Source organism: Indicator indicator, chromosome 21 (genome assembly GCF_027791375.1).
Source record: "Indicator indicator isolate 239-I01 chromosome 21, UM_Iind_1.1, whole genome shotgun sequence".
Taxonomy (NCBI): Eukaryota; Metazoa; Chordata; class Aves; order Piciformes; family Indicatoridae; genus Indicator; species Indicator indicator.
The window spans coordinates 12,364,876-12,384,847 of NC_072030.1; the positions used below are offsets into that span (position 1 = coordinate 12,364,876).

The 19,972-nt window shown below is 37.8% G+C and overlaps 1 protein-coding gene across 1 annotated transcript in view; it reads left to right on the plus strand.

Annotated features, from left to right (window-relative positions):
• OTOG (otogelin) overlaps positions 1 to 19,972 on the plus strand; it is an 82,214-nt gene that overhangs the window by 7,963 nt on the left and 54,279 nt on the right. Inside the window, exons 6-20 of the mRNA XM_054390346.1 lie at positions 76 to 230; positions 623 to 741; positions 1,131 to 1,336; positions 2,937 to 3,067; positions 4,348 to 4,454; positions 5,327 to 5,436; positions 6,238 to 6,363; positions 7,231 to 7,339; positions 8,157 to 8,203; positions 9,038 to 9,183; positions 11,743 to 11,875; positions 12,840 to 13,017; positions 14,774 to 14,898; positions 16,346 to 16,558; positions 19,508 to 19,673. Of these exons, the coding sequence (XP_054246321.1) occupies positions 76 to 230; positions 623 to 741; positions 1,131 to 1,336; positions 2,937 to 3,067; positions 4,348 to 4,454; positions 5,327 to 5,436; positions 6,238 to 6,363; positions 7,231 to 7,339; positions 8,157 to 8,203; positions 9,038 to 9,183; positions 11,743 to 11,875; positions 12,840 to 13,017; positions 14,774 to 14,898; positions 16,346 to 16,558; positions 19,508 to 19,673 (2,071 nt within the window). The remainder of the gene's footprint in view (positions 1 to 75; positions 231 to 622; positions 742 to 1,130; positions 1,337 to 2,936; positions 3,068 to 4,347; positions 4,455 to 5,326; positions 5,437 to 6,237; positions 6,364 to 7,230; positions 7,340 to 8,156; positions 8,204 to 9,037; positions 9,184 to 11,742; positions 11,876 to 12,839; positions 13,018 to 14,773; positions 14,899 to 16,345; positions 16,559 to 19,507; positions 19,674 to 19,972) is intronic.

A 19,972-nucleotide genomic window follows, 5' to 3' on the forward strand; every position in this document is an offset into this window, starting at 1 on the left:
ACACATACATAGATCTCAACTACTGACTGAATCCAAAAACCAGTGGTACTTCTCAAGTGACTGTCCTTTTGTTAGTGTATAATACAGGTGCTGAAAGGGATCATATATGCAGAACATGGGGTCAATACAATTTTGAAACTTTTGATGGCCTCTATTATTATTTTTCTGGGAAATCCACATATGCACTTGTGAGACACACTGAGCTGGATGAGCAGAGCTTTTCCATACAGGTAGGGGACTACCCTTCTATGTTCCTTTTAGCTGTTGTTTAGCTTGCTAATAATGCATTCATATTTAGAAATTAAAAATAACTTGTGATGATAATATGGGGTTCTGGAATGCAATCTAGCAGTAATTCCAATGTAATGTGGGCTCCCAGTTATTTTGGCACAAGACGTAAATAGCTGGAAAGAAACTGGTGTGTCTACTTCAAAAACCTGCCACTACTTTGAAAAAACTACTCTAAAAGGAGTGCAAATTGTACCCTGGGTTTTGGGGATGAGTAGGAACAAACTGAGGGTACTGAGTTCACATGCTAAGGGTAGGATTTGGAGTATTAGCTTTGTAATGTGGATTGTGAAGAGTTTGGGTTTGACAGTAGTAATTTTATTTTATTTGGCAGGTGAATAATGATCCTGAGTGCCATTCTTCTCCTTACTTCTGCAAAAGATCAATTAGTTTATTTTTTTCTGGAGATGAACAGATAAAGATGAGCAGTGAAGTTACCTATAAAGGATTTCGGTAATAGCACTTCTGATGCATTTACTGTAACAAATCTTATGATGCTGATTTGACAATAGAGATGTAAACTAGGTCATTTACTTGTTGGTAGTTTAAAAAACCTTAGCCAGACTACAGCTGTAATAAATGTTCCATGTCTAGAGAGTAGTGTCTGAGGAAGGTGATATCTACATGAATGGCATGTAGTCTTAAGAAGCATAAGTATTGAAGCATCAGTATTGACACTGATCCTTAGATTTTTGCTCTTATTTACAATTGTATATTTTTGTAGTGGAATTACTTAATATTAGGGTTTTTCAGATGTACGTCATTAAATCAGCAAGTAGTTTTATTTTTAATAGTGATAGTTTCCCATGTAAAATAATTTTTTATTCTGTCCCATCTTCCAGAGTACAGTTACCTTCTATTATTGGAAACTTACACATCCAGAAGCTAGCTGGATACTTCCTAGTCAGGCACCAGTATGCCTTTACTCTGGCTTGGGATGGTATGTCTGCAGTGTATATCAAAATGGCACCCGAGTACCTGGGCAAAACACATGGGCTGTGTGGAAACAATAATGCTGTCCTTCAGGATGATCTTGAAACTAGTTATGGTCAGTATTTAAAATACTTCCTCTTGTGTTAACCTAATTGGTTGTTGGTTTTGTTGTGGGTTTTTTGTTGTGTTTTTTTTTTTGTTTATTTTTATTTTTTTCCAAGTGAACTAAACATTATTTTGATTGCTAATTGAATATAAAATTGGCAACTTTTGAAATTGAAATTAGGGTATGGAAGTACTTCCAATAGGTGCTACTGTAGTGAAGAGGGGCAGTTTCAATAGAGATGGAGCTCTGATGAGGAAAATCTTTAAAAAGCATGTCAAAAAGCTGTTTTACTCCATTACCTACAGTGATAGCTGCATTTCAGTTTTTTAGGACTTCAAGGGTAAAATCTACACTTAAATGTTTGCTACTCTTAAAGTAATCTTTTATAGAAGCCAGCGGATGCCTGAGATATTGCTATTGTGATAATATATAAAGTGATAATATTAATTAATATATCAAGTGTATGAAGATTGCCAAATCTGATTTGATCTGGCACTTCATTTATGCTAACACTTTCAGAAATGACCAGTGATCCTTGGGTACCAACTTGAGATACCTCCATGAGTCTTGGCTTTCAATAAACACTGAGTGAAATTCTCTATATAATAAGAAGCAAAGGGGAAAATCAGCCCCGCTACCCTGTTAAGTTAGGTGATAAAAACTGGAAATCTTTGCTTTGGGCCATTTAACTCTTTGATGCTCCTCTTTAGTATTGTACAGAAACAGCCTAATTTACTTTAATGTTCATAGTACAATGTGTAGTAGGTTTTCTATGTTGTGTGGCACTCAGTTTTAGAAGGCATCAGCTCACCATAGTATGAGCTCTTACTCCCATTGAATAGTTTGCTTGCTAAATCAAAATACTTAAAATAATACCAAGATCAATGGCTCATTGTCCTCATTGCCTTCAGAGACTTTTCTCTACCCTCTCACCTTTCTCAGGATATCTCAGTCACATAAAGCTGCAATTGTAGCACAAGTTGATACATTGCATACTAGCTTTATCCAGTTAGCTTGGGGAACAGTAGTAATAAAGATATGGCAAGATATGTATTCATGGGTAATCCAAGTAGTAGTTAGTGCTACCACTTGTTTATGATGGAGAATACCTTTCTTATCTAGTGTAAAGCTAGCATGGACATTTCAACTTATGTGAAAAAGTCATACCTTTCCTTGGTTAATGCATAGTTATTTTGTACACCAGCAGTGCCCCTAGAGTGTCTCATCATTCTTGGGTTTTAGACTCTCTTGGTAGTTTCATATAAAGTAGCAGCATAGCCCTATGTGCTACAGTTCATCACAACTTTTCTTTTTTCCATCCAAGCACTCTGCAAAGTCCCATCCCCTAATGCCTTTCCTTGCCAAATCACGAGCAATCTTTGTTCTGCCATTTTAAAGCTTCCTGCCCTAGTCCCTCTTAAAAGTACTTTTGTTTCTTTAAAAGACCAGATTGTCTTCACACTAACAGCTGATTCATATAGCTGTAGGAAGTTTTTTAGAGTGCTGCGCTTAATGTGAGGTTTTGATTACTGAGATGTTTCCCTGGGAAATCCTGTAGAAATACTGATGTTCTTCCAAGTCATGATGTGACTCCATGTGTCTTGTTTAGGAAAACTGACAGATGATGTAACAGAGTTCGTAGAGAGCTGGCAGGAAAATCTTCCACAAGGAACACACAACTGGGATAAATCTGTTCTCAGTGAACCACCCTGCCTGACGCAAAGCCATGAATCTCTACAGGTTTGCATCCAGACCAAATGATTCTTACAATTGTTGATGATTCTAATTAGAGTGAGAGTTTGACTTAATGCTTTGAAGAAGACTGGAAATATTCTCCTGGTTGCTGCAGCAGGGCTTCCCTCGTGCCCATCCTTCCCTACCCCTTTCCCCCTACAATCTCTTTTCTTCTATGTGTTTGTAATTATTGATTTAAATTTTCTTCTCAAACCTTATGTTGTCTGCATAGCAAAACTTAGAAGTGTTTCTGAATCTGGGTCTAAATGAGTGAAAAGTTGTAGTTGAATTGCTGGAGCATGTCCAGAGAAGGGCAACGAGGCTGGTGAGAGGCCTTGAGCACAAGCCCTATGAGGAGAGGCTGAGGGAGCTGGGACTGGGACTGTTTAGCCTGGAGACGAGGAGGCTCAGGGGTGACCTCATTGCTGTCTACAACTACCTGAAGGGAGGTTGTAGCCAGGAGGGGGTTGGTCTCTTCTCCCAGGCAACCAGCACCAGAACAAGAGGACACAGTCTCAAGCTGTGCCAGGGGAGGTTTAGGCTGGAGGTGAGGAGAAAGTTCTTTACAGAGAGAGTGGTTGGCCAGGGAGGTGGTGGAGTCACCATCCCTGGAGGTGTTCAAGAGGGGATTGGACGTGGCACTTGGTGCCATGGTTTAGATAGTCATGAGGTTTAGGGTGACAGGTTGGACTCGATGATCTTTGAGGTTTCTTCCAGCCTTCTTGATTCTATGATTCTGTAAGTAGGAGCATGTTCTAGAGCTGGTTCCCATTCCTTCCCTTAAGAAGGATAGAAAGAAGCAGGGAGACAAAACTAGAATGAGAGTGCAGTTAATTTGCCAGTGTTTGAAAAATGAATTGTTGTTACTTTTGTCCATCACATTGAAGTAGTTTTTCCTTTTAAGTGATATTTTCCAGATGCAACCCTGAAATGAAATGCCTTGAAATTAAAGCTGATGCCAGGCATGTTTTATTTCTGTTGCCTTTTACAATGTAATTTAACTCAAATTAAGGCTATTTCAGATTGGACTTAGCTGCAACATCTCTTTCTTGGGGAAGGGATATGTTTTGCCACCGTTCATATATCCTTGGATGAAAGATTAAATGTTATGATTATCCTGGTATGGAGAGAAATTACGTTGCTAGCCACTGCTTCCAGCTGATGAGAAGAAAGTGATTTCTAATCACAGACTGAGATGTCTGTTCTGATTTTTCCATAGTATTCCATTCCGCCTAGGTTTATTATTTAAAACCTTCTCTTCACACCAACTATCTCATTCATTTCAGAGGGCATATGCTCTGTGTAATATCCTGTTACATCCCCCGTTTGAACAATGCCATGAGTATGTGAGTCCTCTTCCTTTTATGGCAAGCTGCACCAATGATCTTTGCATGTAAGTGAATGTTTTCTGGGTAATTCTAAAGCTATTATAAAAACCATTGCTGTTCTATTGCAAAAATGAATTGTAAATGTTAACAGAACTAAGATATGTCTCTTTCTGCGTATCAGTTTTTATCTAACATACTTTAATTATTATTCTTGTTTTAAATTTGTTCTGGTTTTATTGCTAGTAATTTCTGTGTTGTTCCTGTTTTTTTTTTTTTTTCTTGCTATAAGGATGGCAAAAATCAGACCTAGATAGGTTCATAACTTGTTGGTGTACCTTCCCTTGAACACTGCATCTGTTTTTTTCTGAGTGTGAAACATCATTAGTATTTCTAACCTTAATGAAAAGTAATAATGAACAGATTAGTTTGGCATCCACAAGCCATATCTTAATGTAATGAAAAGAGGAATTTGATTACTGTTTGAATTTATGCTATCATTTCACAACTTGCTATGCTTCTATGTCCAAGGAGTTTTTTGACCAGTTAATTTAACAGTCAGAAGGTGGTATTTTCAATTTCTTGTACCATGGTGACTCACTGGTAGAAATCTTATTTCTTGTGAATTTTCTGAAGGATGTTACTCCTTTTGTAAAAATCAGGACTCTCATTTAAGTCTATTTGTACTGCTTATCTCTAGCTTAATGAATTTGTTAAGCAAATGAGTGTGAGGTCTCAGATACATTGACTTGTCTTCAAGTGTGGCAGAATGTCTTAGTCCTTTAAAACTTCGAATGTAGCAAGCAACACAGTAATTTAGAGTATTGCTAAAGTAGATTCAGGCAATATGGTTGCATGCAGTGCAGGAGCATTCATGAGGCTATGACTCTGTTCAAATGTAGTAGAAAATAATATGTCAACTTTTTTTTTTTGGTGTAAGGTCAGCAGTTGATAATGCAACTTGGTGTCGAGCATTAACTGAATATGCCAGAGCATGTGCCCAAGCAGGAAAAACACTTCATGGCTGGCGAATACACTTCCAGCAGTGTGGTATGCAGATGCTTTCATACTTGGATATACTACTTATTAGCTCTCTTTTGAAAACGGTGCTCTTCATACTTTGACTTCTTTGTCCTTCCTTCTCTTGGAAACTCGAATGAAAGAGTAACTGTGGGCTCACTTCAATGCTACATAAATGCAACGATATTTCTTTCTTATGTCTCATTTGTACTGAATAGATTTAAAGCACTAAGCTTATTAGAATGCTTGTAAGAACCTTCTTACCAAAACATCAGAGATTCTTTTAAAAAAATAACTATTTGTTTTGTCACAGAGCTACTCTTTCAAACATTGTTAAAGTCTTAGGGGCTTTCTGATATATTAAATGTCATGAGAGTTTGAAATAAATGCTAATTGGATTTGCCTAAGTCTTCATCTTAGAAGTCACAGAAAGGAATTTTGAAAGAGATCATCTGATTTGTCCACCCATTTGGAACACAGGACTAAAACTACTTTGTCATTTATGGCGGAAGATTTCCCCTATGCTTCCAGAAACGTTTGTAATGGATGTTCTACTGCTCCCTATGCTGGTCTGAGTATCTAAACAACTCTGCTGTGAGAAAGTCTCTCTGAGTTATCCTTGGTGTAATTTAAGATTATTCCTTCTCAATGCACCTTTAGTGGACAGAGCATGAGTGTATGTACATTTCATTGTGTATTATGGAAGACATTGTTTCATTGTTCTAGATAACAGATACTTATCAAAATGTCAGTACCTGATATGTTTTCTATTTAAGCCCTGAAGCAGTGGCACAATGTCTTCTCATTTCTCTACCTGTTCCTACTTTCTAGTGATTACATGTCCTGAACCACTGACCTACAATGAATGCATCAACTGTTGCCCTGTTTCATGTCATCAGCAATCACAGTGCATTGACAGTGAGCTTCCCTGCATTGATGGATGCTACTGTCCAGATGGTAAGTTTCACTTCTCAGATTCCTAATATTTGATTTCACATAACTTTCAGATAGTTCTCCCTGAAGTTTACATTACTTGTATGGCCTAGCTAGATTAAGGTGTTTACAGGAGCTCTTTATAAATTCAGTGCTCTTTATAAATGCCCCATTCACATGGTCAGAAACAGATTTTAATACTGAGAAATTTACACTGTCATGTGATTCTGGGAAGTAATGTGTTTACCAGTGTGGCCTATAGCCTAGTTTTACCCTTATTATCAAAATATACTTTGATGTCAGGTTTTCCCCTTATTACTGGCTTCTTTTGTATATATTTCTGTCTAAGAGACAGAGAAAGTTATGCTATACATACTCTGATGTTTTGTAAGTGTAGTCATCTTTGTCATATGTTTTATCTTTTATGGGTTAGTAAAATATTTTAGCTTCTGTCTCTTTAATAAATAATTAAAAACAAACAAAAAAACCCCAACATTATAGTAAAATGAGGACTAAACTGTGCCTTTAAAATATGGGGGCAAATATTTGTAAAGGTGTCAAGGTTTGGTGTTCATCTGTTTTGATTTGGTTTTTGTGTTGTTTTCAGTTGTTTGGTTGCTTGGTTTAGTTGGTTAGTTTTTTTATTGTTGTGTTGTGGGGGAGAATCCTCCTGCTCTCCCTCAATATTAAACCCTTCTTAATCATAATGTTGTTAGTGTAATTTAGGGACTTGGTCCAAGTAAAATTTATTTAGTATGATTCGAATACATGCTTGTTCTGCAAAAATTACTACCAAACTGTTTATAGAGTTTTATTATCATACAAGATTGTTAGTGTTCCATCAGCCATTTGTATAGATATTTCACTTTTATCTTGTTTTATTTCTTCTAGGTTTAATTTATGAAAATGAATTGTGTGTCAAACCTATGGACTGTCCTTGTGACTACCATGGAAGTTCCTTTGAAAGGGGTTCAGTGGTGTATGAGGAGTGTAATAACTGGTTAGCAATTTTTCATTTTATACTATGAAATTAATCCTTTCATGGTCATGAGATAAATTCTTTAAGATCTATATTGAATAAAGGTAATAAGTCATTATTGGTTCTACGTACAAAACCTGTCATTTTATGTGTTTTGCAGTGAAGGGAAAGATAAACCATAGAGTTATTAATGTGGAAGAAGAGCAAATGTCAGATATTGCAGAGAATTCTGCAATGTTTAGCACTCTCCATCTTGAACTCTAGGAGTCTGGAATTCAAAATCTTAACAGGAGAATTACTTTGACTTTAACTTGTCTCTGCTTTGTATTGCTTCACTTGGACACAAAGAGCTTTAATTTCATTATGACACTAAGCTGCTATTTGGGGAATTTCTTAGAGAAATTTCTAAGAGAAATTCCCCATTTCACAGGAAGAGATAATACTTTTTATTGCATCAAATTGAAGAAAATGGATGAGCTTGCAGATGTGCAACTTCTTTTTTTCACAACAGTTCTGGGTTTTTAAAATAATTTTAATTGGTTTTAATCATCCTCAACTTTTATCATGATTATCAAGGAGATGAAAAGAAAGAAAAGTCTTACTGGATGCATGGATGAAATGTCACCTGACCCTATCCTTGTGATAAGCTCTTGCCACAGTTTCCAAGCATTCTAGTGACTGTGATAACTCTGCACCCTTTTGTGAGACTTACATACTTGGTGCTTGTTTCATAGAGATGGATTCCAGGAAGAACAACAGAGGGACAGCCATATAGATATACTTAACCACACACACACACACACACAAAAAGTATGAAACCTTTTTGTTTTTATTTCAGCACTTGTATGGGAGGAAAGTGGATTTGTACAAATCTTACGTGTCCAGGTATGTGAAAGTCTTGAATATTTAACAGTTTTAATAAATGAATTTTACTTGGGGTAAAATATTGCTGTTAGATCTTACTGCAATATTTCACTGTATTATTTTTGTTTGTATTTACACATAAATGCATCTCTACCCACAGAGGAATAAATATTTAAATGGTTTGAATTGCAGACCATCTGCTTTTCAGTTTAGTGTAGTAATGTTTCTCCCTATACATCACCATAATTTCTTTGGTAGATGGCACTACCTGGTCATTCTTGTCATTCAACTAAAATTTCCCTTGCAGTCTTCACTTGACACATATGGCAAGACTATTTTCCCCCTGAAGTATTGCTGACTAGAGATAGTGTACAAATAGAAGTTAATTTTTTTCACAACATGCCTGTGGAAGGAGGAGTGTTACTATCATCTCACAGAGGCAGCTAAACTACAAAGATTAAGGTCAAAATTATTTTCCATTTTAAAGGTATCCATGGCCTCATGGTTCCTATAGCTGACAATGATTTAAGCACTGGTCTCAAGGTTACCAGTTAACTATGGGAGTGCTTAATGATTTTGCAAATCAGGTTTGAGAGTCACAAATCAAATAATCAGAATGTAAGGATTACACGTTACTGCCTCCTTCAGGGGCAAGAATGTTTAGGTAGGAACTCCATAACAAAAGCAAGGATAAGGTTCAGCTCCTAACCCTGTTTCTAGTAACTGGTTAGAATGTGAGTGCAATTTGATAAATTATAATATGTATCAGAGTGCATGAACTCTACAGCAGTACAATTGATGAGAGCACACTGTCTTTTCTGCAAACTCAAATACATTGTTTGTTATCTTTGTAAGCTGAATGCTCAGTTTCAGGAGACATTCATTTCATGACCTTTGATGGGCGCAAATACACTTTCCAAGCTACTTGCCAATATATTCTTGCAAAAAGCCGTATTTCTGGAGCCTTTACTGTATCCTTGCAAAATGCTCCGTGTGGGCAGGTAAGGCTTCAAACTTTCCTGTAATGTTTATATCCTAAAGTTTTTGGTTTTTTTTAAATCAGAAAGAATTTAAACAATAAATAATAAAAAGACATGCTACCTTACATTGAATGTATTAATCAACAGCAACAAGTTTCCTTAAGGATGAAATAGTTGAACAACAGTGCAAAGGAAATTATCATGTTTCTTTGTGACAAATAGGAAAGGTTATGGTAGCATTCTGATTCTGTTTGCTTATGTCATTCAACAGCATATGGTGTGTGGTGAGTACATCTTTGTGAATTTGCAGCCAGCACAGAATAAGCACACTGCTTAGTACTGCTTGAGGGAAGAATGACCTTTTTTTGTGCCATGAATGTGGATTTCTTTTTCAGCTTTGTCCTTGCATCTTGAAATTCATTTTGCTTGCACTGATATGAAAAACATTGGATAGTCTTTGGGACATCTCTCTTAGATTTCGGTGTGTGTACGAATCAATTATGTTGGTATCCTGCGGTTTATTTCAGCTCACTATGCTTATGCATATATATATCTGATACTAAGAGTACTCCTACTTTATATTCAAAAGTTTCTGCTACTGTACATGGAAGACACAAAATATTTCATCTGCTTTATGTCCAAGACCCATTCTCTTCCCTTCATTGTTGTTTATGTGCATTTTTGACCATATGTGTGAGGTTTGGAATGTTGGTAAGATTTTCACTACAGTGTTTTGTTCTCATTATAGTCTTGATAGGTGTTGTAATTTTGAGGAAGATAAGACAAGTTAGACTAGATCTTAAACATACATAGGTGATGTGAGAAAGTATTTCCTCAGGTAACTTTTTGATCGAATGAAAGTTGAGGCATGATTGACTTCTTGCAGAAGCCCACAGTGAGATACATTTCAGCCTGAGCTGAAAAAAAGAAAAAGCCCATCAATGGACAAGAGAGGTCTGGAGCAAGTACTGCTATGGTCTGTGCAGGACATATACTGTGGGACTCATTTTCTTTTGTGCTTCAGAGTGCTTAGCTCTATGCAAGCCAGATGAGATAGTTGGCATTCTGAAGCATGAGTGAGACTGTAAAGAGCCTTGTAGTGCTTTGCTTGATGTGTCTCTGTGTTCAAGTGGTTTGTAGGTGGAAAACCCCAGGTTTTTACTATGTTTGGCTTCATATTTCATGTTGGGCTTCTTATTTCATGTAGCCTTTAAGAAAACTAGCTTGATTAGTCCATAATAGGTAGAGACTTTTTACAGAGGTTTGAGTGAAAAATTCCAGACGTTAGCAGCCAGATGGGTGATCAGAGGCTTATGTGGTGTGCTCCAGGGCTATGTGCTGTTGATTTAATTATGCAGGTAGATATGGTGAGACAGTAGTGAGAACAGTTTGTGTTACTACAGTGTAAGAACGTGAGGCTTCAGTGCAGCTATTCAAGTGTCTTACTATCAACTAGCTGGTACCACTTGGCAAAATTGCTGCTTTACAGTTCCCTAGGCACTATCCATTATCTTGTTCCCATTTATAAAAATTAATGAATTGAAATGGGAAGCTAAAAGATTTGTCCTGCAGAATCTCATATTTCTTGATGGTTTGAGATTTTCGTGCTGTTTTTAAAAAAACCAAAAACCAGCAACCAACTAATCAGTCCCATCTCATCAAGCAGATTTAAAAAAAACTGTAGAAATAAAATACCTGGGGAGATTTTAGCTCTCTGAATCACAAAGAATCCAGTCATCTAGAGCCTTAGAGCTGGTGACATAAACAATCATCAAGCAACAAGTTATTTCAAAATGATGTGAAATTTTGTTTAAGCACTTTTTGGAAGGAGAATCAGTCAAGTGATCAGCACAGCTTAACCTTATCTGAGTTTCAGGTGACAACCTTACTGGCTTTGTAGTTTGTCTTCTGAGCACAGAAATTTTTTAAGTGTCTACTGAGAGAAATGGCCATTCCTGTGAAAACATCTGCTGAAAGTTGACAGGGTAGTGCTATGGAAGAAACAGTTCATTGAAACAGAGAATAATTGTCTGGCAGAAGGAATAATAAAGCTTTTGTCAATATTGTGTAGTAATGTGCATAGAGTAGAATGTTGTTCTCTTGGTTCTGGTTTGCTATGCATACTACCTGGTTTTCTTTTATTTTCAGCTTCTTAAAAGGTCAACAAAATCAATTTATATCTGCAGTTGCTGAATAATATGCACAAAAATCCAATTTTTTAATAAAGTGGAAAGACAATAACACAAGCTAAAAAGAGCATGGCTTCACAATACAGATGTGTCTTCATTATCAGTTCAGGAGACCTGGCTGAGCTGATGAAATATCTTCTGTTATTTTTATAATTTACTATTTTAAAGTTTCACTTTATCATTTCAGCTTTTGGGGGAAGATTACTGTGGCTCTCTTCTTTAGAGGCTGAGAAATTGTGAATGTAGAATTTGTTCTTTACACAAACAAGATACTACTGAAATTTTAATTCCCCAATAATTACTGGTTTACTTGCAGTATTATTTAACATTCAACTTATTCAATGTATTTATTTATTTATTTATTTAAAATTTGTTTTGCTCATACTTGCAGAACCAGGATGGATCATGTATCCAATCAATCAGCCTTATTCTTAAGCAGGACCCCAAGAGGCAAGTGACTCTGACTCATTCAGGAGATGTTTTGGTGTATGACCAATACAAAATTAACCTGCCTTATGCAGATGGTAAGGAATAATATTATAAGCATATAACTCCTCTAAAGCACTACTTTAATAGCCTGAGTGTCTGTTGTGGTACTGTCGATATTGCTGACATACAGAAATTAATTAGCATATTGTTAATACCAGCATAAGCATTTCATAAGAAATAATCACAGTAACTGTTGATGTACCTTTTCCATGATGGTAGGACGTATGCAGTGGCTGTGTTGGGCTATTGTCTCTTTATTTTAAGTCTGAGTATGTTCTGTCTCTAATTGAAGCCCAAATGCCATCCCTCAGATTTGCAAGGTTGGTCAGTTCTTTGAGGAGGAGGAAATTACTTTCTCTGATTCTTGACTGAGTAGTTTCTTTTCCCTTTTCTGTAAGCAGCTGGAATAAATAGATATGGAAGGAGCCCTCTTGCCTCTTACATATAAACTACAGATTTTTTAACAAAAAAAACTTTTTTTTTTTTTCCTTAACTTTTAAAATGTCTCTCTCTGGAAGATTATTTTGCAGATGAGTATATAACTGAGCTTTGAGATTCCACGTAAACATCAGTGAGAGCTTTATATGCAAGTCTTCAGTAAATTTGATGTTTGTTGGGTCTTGACTCAGGGAATTCTCCCCAAAATTCTTTAGTATAGGAAAAACATTGCAGACCATTCATCTTGTACAACCTAATTCTCGCACCAGTAATGTTTCTAACTTCAAATTGGTAGGCTTTTAGTGAACCTTTATTATTTTTTGGGTGAACTCGATGCATTTCTACGAAGTGTGGTAACTGTCACAGGTTTCTGCTTCAAACTGATTCATTGTAACCTTTCATGAGAAATCAATGATTAGGGGGAAACTGGTGCTTTAATTGGAAAAAATGTAACTTGCATGGAAAACATATAAAAGACAAAAGCAGTGAGATGACAAGAAAAAAAAAGACAAATTACAAGTAGATTTACTTTGCCTTTCAACAATCTGTTTTGCTCCCCAGAGTTATTTGAAGTACGAAAACTCTCCTCTGTATTTCTTCAAGTAAAGACACACATTGGATTACAGATACTGTATGACAGAAAAGGACTGAGGCTTTATCTTCAAGCTGATGGACGGTGGAAAGATGATACCATGGGCCTTTGTGGAACCTTCAATGGAAATATGGAGGATGATTTTTTGTATGAATAGCTGCAAGATTTCTATTTTCCAATATACGAATATCTACAGTTAGAGTGGTAGATCAAGTGTGTACTGAAGCTGAATCAATAGATTTCAAGGATTATTTATTTTGAAGTTTTGTGTTAGTAAGATAGCTTTTAGTTTGCTAACAAAAAATAGGTGACTTCAACTACAGGATATCAAGCCATACTTTGCTTAAAATATTGTAATATAAAAATATTGTGAAATATGACTCATAAGTGCTAGTTTATCCGAAAAGTTTTGTACAAAATTTGGAGTGGCAAATTTAAGAGACCCTCTGCTTCTCTTCAAGCCTCTTTATCTGTCTCCTGGTCCTGTTTTCTGCTGCAAATTCTGATCTGCTCTCTCTGTCAGAACCTACATTGTTTAGTGTCTGCAAGAGGATTTGGCTGTTGCCTGAGTTTTGCTTTGTTGTAGTGCAGTGAAAGGTGGTCAGAACTGTCTGTACACCACAGTCCAGATTATTGTTGTCCATTATCTAAAGGAAGTATGCTGTAAAGAAAAGGGGCTTCTGGAGGATCGAGCAACCTAATGGAAGTGGAGAATGTGAATTTAGAGCATGATAAAATATTTGTTTGACCAAGGGAGAAAAAAGAAGAATGTATTTTTCTCAAAGCAGTTGGAATTTTTGAAGTCAAAACTAATAGAAAAATGGGGAAAGTTTTCATAACAGTTCCCATTAAAAAACATAGAAATACTCTGGTGGATATTTGAACAATTTTTATCTTAAAGATCAAAAAGTATTATCAGAGTATTGCTTATAATGAGACTAGGAAATATACAGAGAGGATATTAATGGAGAGATTATTTATGTAAAACTTTTATTTCTGTTTGAAGCAAGTAAATTTTGTGGTTTTGGTGACAGTCTGTGGACCTGTTCTCAACTAAGTGAAAAATAGTTGATATTTGTGAAAAAAGCCTTTAAACTACAGGAACTTAAACTGTGTTGAGACATGACAAACTGTGACACCCAAGCATCTTGAGATGTACACAAAACACCAGCTCTACACCAGATTTCAGAGACTTGCCCTGGGCAGTGGTGTCTTTTGCAGCACCTCTACCCCCAGCTACTTTACCAGAAGTAATGGTACTGGTTGTATGCCAGGTGCAATATTTTCTCTAGCATGCAGCATCCCATATTTAAATGCATGGGTTTGGTCATTCTGCCTATGGAATATTTATGCATCTTGGTTATTTTGATCAAAGTCTTTCTAGCTTTCAACTTCTGCTGACTGTGTGTACCTGGGCCTCATGAGTATCTGTCCAACTGCCTTTGCAGTTATACCTCTGGAATCTTGGATTTCTCTCCCTTCTACTTTCATGCAGCCTCTAGAGAGCCTGGGAAGTCAGCTACCTAGGAACAGACAGGAAATTATAGGCAGAGGAGAGATAAAAATGGATCAGATATCACTGAGGAGGCAAAATTCTGAGTAAGAGAGTACAGACTTTCAGGACAGTGCTGTTCTGTTCTCCTTTGTGAAAATGGAACTTGGCCTATTTTAATTTGTCTTTCCTTATTGAATATCTAAAGGCTCTAGAGCAGATCTTCTCTTTCTTTTCCAGTCTTTTCGCCCAGAAAGAAATAGTTGAGTCCTGAGACTTAAGCTGACAGTTCTTCATGGGAGGGTGCCTGAGAATAGGGAGCAGTGGAACCTCTACTGAAGGGGCTGGTAGAACTGAGACCATTTTGTAAATTCACTCTATCTTTTGTGACTGACTTCTGTTTTGTAAAAGATCTCCAGCTGGAGTAACTGAAAGCACCCCAGAGCTGTTTGGAAATGCATGGAAAACCTCATCAGCATGCGTTCTTGTGCATGATAGTTCACAAATGGATCCATGTGATGTTCATCTGCAAGCAGGTGGGCAGTGAAGGTCAATTGTTACTGACAAATGCATTTCTACTTACTAGGTTTTGTTCCAGTTTTCCTAGTTAGATCAGGTAAAGTAATAACAAGTCCTACTCACTGAATAAACATTAATAGTTATAGGTAGCATTTGTTGAGTTCAATCCCCTAGCAAATCATGTAGAGTGTTGTTTAAGTATTTTCTGATACTTGCAGAGGCACTTGAAATAACCCCTTTTTACTTCTGGTATGCAATTACAATGTATAAAGCAGGATGTCCATTACAGGTTGGTGGTATTGCTGTTGCTGCTAGGTAAGATGGAGACTCAAAAGTATTGCAGTGTTCATTTTTGAAAATATTGAACAAATGAAACATTTGATTTAGTTGTCTGCTGTGGAGGAGAATGAGTAGGAGAAAGATATTAATGCACTGCCATCCCTTAGATTAAGCTGAAGGGATACCATGGGGAATGATGCTAGTGACTGATGTCATGAGGAGCACAGATGGTCCCTGGTTTATCACTATTAGAGGATGCCTTTTGTAGATCTTCAGTGTTGCCCATTTCACAGTTCCTACCACTTCTCATCTTGGACTCAAAACACTTTTAGGCAAGATACAGAGGTAAACTAGTGACTGAATTTCAGCAGTGCTAGGAAATCATTGTGTCTACATCATGATGCTACAAGATCATCCTGTCTGCTGAGTATCTATATGATGTGCAGCACTAAGAATCTGCATTCTTGTTAATGCGTTTGGCCAAGAATGTAGAAAAAAGTGGCCTGTACAGGAAGTCAAATTATGGAAAAGGAATTTTGAAGTCCTAGTTGAATGCATCTCTCTTACGTTGTAGGAAATAGAAATTTATCTCTGAATATGCTAATATAGGATATTATTTCTTTTGACCATTATTGCACAATTATTTAATGCATCCAGAATTGAGTGCAGTGTTTCAAGGCTTATATTACTGTTTGATAGCGCTCTTGTTCTCCTGTGCTACCCAAGCTAGCAGCTCTGAATGTGGCAGCAGCTTTGTGCAACTGAAACATTGGGCAACAACAGATATTCTTTAAAATGCTGACCTCTTGAAGGTAATTACTAGGAATGACTTAAACTAAAGAGAGGTGTAATGCTGTGTGTTTACAAAAGACACTGGGTAGTGTGTAGCATCTGTTGCCCAACCCATGTCCATGAATCAGTTTCAAGATGGGAGACTATATATAGGCTATCTTCATATTGTAAAGGTCTCCAAATACCTTGCAACTATTCTCAGAAAAAGTTGAAAACAATGAGCACCTAACTTGTATTCTGTCCTTCCATACATTTGTATAGACATCAAAGATAGAAAGAAATATATGACAATAGTATGTAACCATGATTAGTTGCATTATATAAAAGATTATCTTGTTTCAAATCTTTTCAAAAACCTGTCACTGAAAGTGTTTAATCTGTTTTTTTGTGTAGCCTCTTATGCAGCAGAAGCCTGTAGCATCCTTACGAAAGAACTTTTTGCTCCATGCTACCCCTATTTGAGTCCTGTTGCCTATTTCGAGCAGTGCAGAAGAGACACTTGCAAATGTGGACAGACTTGCTTTTGCTCTGCTCTGGCCCATTATGCTCATCATTGCCGAAGATTTGGAGTTGTAATAGATTTCAGAGGAGGTGTTCCAGACTGTGGTGAGATCCCTCTCAGTTCTAATCTTTAATTACTGTTTGAGGGCTTTGGAATGACAATTAGAAAATAAAATCAAATAATCTTTAAAATGAGTAGAGAATTAATTGTAGCATGATCTTTAGTATAAAGGGCAAGGTTCTTTGTCCAGACAGAATGAGTACCAAGGTTTTTATAGGATTGTTCCTTGTTGTTGGCTTTCTTTACTTCTTTTGACTTAAGAATCAATGCAAAGATTTTTTTTTTAAGTAGTTGAAGGGTTTCAAATGTATACAGAATTAGAAATGTGTCTTTATCTCATATGTGGCTTTGAATATCTCATATCCATGCTGACAGTATTCATGAGATGTGTTCCTCAGATGCTAGGCTTACCTGATTCTGTAAATGAATGAGAGGAAAGATGGCAACGTATTTAGGAATTTTACCTGGATTATTGTCAACTTCTGATGTCTGAAAATCGTTCAGCTTATTCTCTTACTGTCACTGACACTGAAATATGTAGACTGCTAAAATAAGTGTTGAGAATTGGTATTGTTGACATTTAATTTAAAATGAATGGAAGAATATAGATAGAGATAGCCAAAGGTGTCATTTTAAGTAATCTTCTATAATGCCTCACAAGTAGAGGAGTGGAATACTTTATAGAACCTTTTAATGATTTAAAAGATGTTGATAGAACACATAGTGCTCATGTGTACATTTAGGGAAAAAAAGTAGAATTTGAAACCCTGAAACAACTCTAAACTGGCACTCCTCATGTTTCAGTACATCTGGCCCCATAAACAAGGCTGAAAATGTTTTTGTACATTTTCAACATTCAGTAATTTAGCATCTGATAATAATAGGTAATAGATGAGGGGTGAGCAACTGACGTCCTGGACCTGAGCAAAGCCCTCGACACTGTTCCACACCACATCCTGGTCTCCAAACTGGTGACACATGGGTTTGATGAGTGGACCACGAGATGGATAAACAACTGGCTTGATGGCCGCACCCAAAGAGTGGCTGTCAATGGCTCCATGTCCCAGCGGAGGCCAGTGACAAGCGGAGTCCCTCAGGGCTCAGTCCTGGGACCAGCCTTGTTCAACATCTTTGTCAGTGACATGGACAGAAGCATTGAGTGCACCCTCAGCAAGTTTGCTGATGGCACCAAGCTGTGTGGTGCAGCAGACACGCTGGATGGAAGGGATCCATCCAGAGGGACCTGCACAGGCTGGAGAGGTGGGCACAAGCCAACCTCATGAGGTTCAACAAGACCAAGTGCAGGGTCCTGCATCTGGGTCGAGGCAATCCCAAGCACAAATACAGGCTGGGCAGTGACTGGCTAGAAAGCAGCCCTGAGGAGAGGGACTTGAGGGTGCTGATGGATGAGAACCTCAACATAAGCTGTCAGCGTGCACTTGCAGCCCCGAAAGCCAAGCAGAGCCTGGGCTGCATCAAGAGAAGTGTGGCCAGCAGGTCAAGGGAGGTGATTCTCCCCCTCTGCTCAGCTCTGGTGAGACCCCACCTGGAGTACTGTGTCCAGTTCTGGAGCCCCTATTACAAGAGGGATATGGGCATGCTGGAAGGTGTCCAGAGAAGGGCCACCAGGATGATCAGAGGGCTGGAGCACCTCTGCTATGAGGACAGACTGAAAGTGTTGGGGCTGTTCAGTCTGGAGAAGAGAAGGCTCCGAGGTGACCTTCTTGTGGCTTTTCAGTATCTGAAGGGGGCTACAAGAAAGCTGGGGAGGGACTTTTTAGGCTATCAGGTAGTGATAGGACTAGGGGGAATGGAATAAAGCTGGAAGTGGGGAGATTCAGGCTGGATGTGAGGAAGAAGTTCTTCCCCATGAGAGTGGTGAGAGCCTGGAATGGGTTGTCCAGGGAGGTGGTTGAGGTCCCATCCCTGGAGGTGTTTAAGGCCAGGCTGGATGAGGCTCTGGCCAGGCTGATCTAGTGTGAAGTGTCCCTGCCCATGGCAGGGGGGTTGGAACTGGCTGATCCTTGTGGTCCCTTCCAACCCTGACTGATTCTATGATTCTATCTGTGCCAAGGGAGGTCTAGGTTGGATACCAGAAAATATTATTTACTGAAAGAGTGGTCAGATGTTGGAATTGACTGCCCAGGAAGGTGGTAGAGTCACTGTCCCTGGAGGTGGTCAAAAAGCATGTACACATGGCACTTCAGGACATGGTTTAATGGCCACGGTGGTGGTAGGTCAATGGTTTGGACTTGATGATCTTAGATCTGAAATGATTCCATGATCATATCACACACTCATCCATGTGGTAATGCATGATAAAGAGGATTTTGAAAAGTTGGTCTAGGTTAAGTACCTCAAGCTGGAGCACCAGTATGTATGTCTAAAAAAGCCTGGCTTGCTTGCAGTCGTTACTGCATGAATGTCTGTGCCCACTATGACTGAAAAATCATGTTATTTTGCCTTCTTCTTTTTTTTTTTTTTTTAAGCAGCAGGAATAGTTTTGTTACAGTATATTGAATAATTCATGCTTGTTGATTTAAAATATACTTTTTTCATGTTTTAAGAACTTCAGGTTTTTTTAAGTAGAGCTTTTTAATATAGATATATATAAGAGAAATTAAGACGGTGTTGTGCAGCATATGCACAGTATACACATTTTATTTATTAATTTTAATGCTTTCTTTAAGTTGCTGCCCATTTCTCAAAGATCATGCACAAGAGCCAAGTGTTTCCAGTTCGAGGGGAAAAAAAGCTTCAACTGTTCACTTTCCCCAGTGTAAATCTGGATTAACTGCACAGACTTCATTGTACGCCTTATTACTGCGGATTTACATCTTTGTAGTTTACACAGCATAGTGCCAAGAGAACAATTTTAGTGGAATTTAATGTGATTGGGAATGAAAGAATAGAGATATTTATCAGAAAACTATTGGGAGGTACTACTCGAGTCTCTTGCACTGTAATTTGAGAAATGTGTTTCATTTGGACAGCTCTTTCATGTGAAGATACAAAGGAGTACAGTACTTGTGTATCAACCTGTGGCAGAACCTGCCAAGCACTGTCTGTGCCAGAGACATGCAGTGGTGATTGTGTTGAAGGCTGTGCTTGTCCCTCTGGAACATATTTGAATTCCAAGACTGAACGATGTGTACAGAGGTGGGTAAAGTTGCAGTTGCAGCCACACTCACTATTTTAGATCCCTGCACTTACAAGTTAGAGAGCCGTGAACATGTAGATATTACTCATCTGTAAACGTGATTGGATCTTGGAACTGTACATAATCTGTATGTTGATCAAAGATAGCTCTTTTATAACACCCATATTCATCCAACGTTGCCAAAGCTAGGTGTTTCATCTTGTCTGGTGTTTGGTATATGAGGTACAGAAAGTGTCCGTTGTTGTGTAGAAGTCCTGCTTTGTTACTGATTTGGTTTGGGATGTGCTCAAGTTATGTG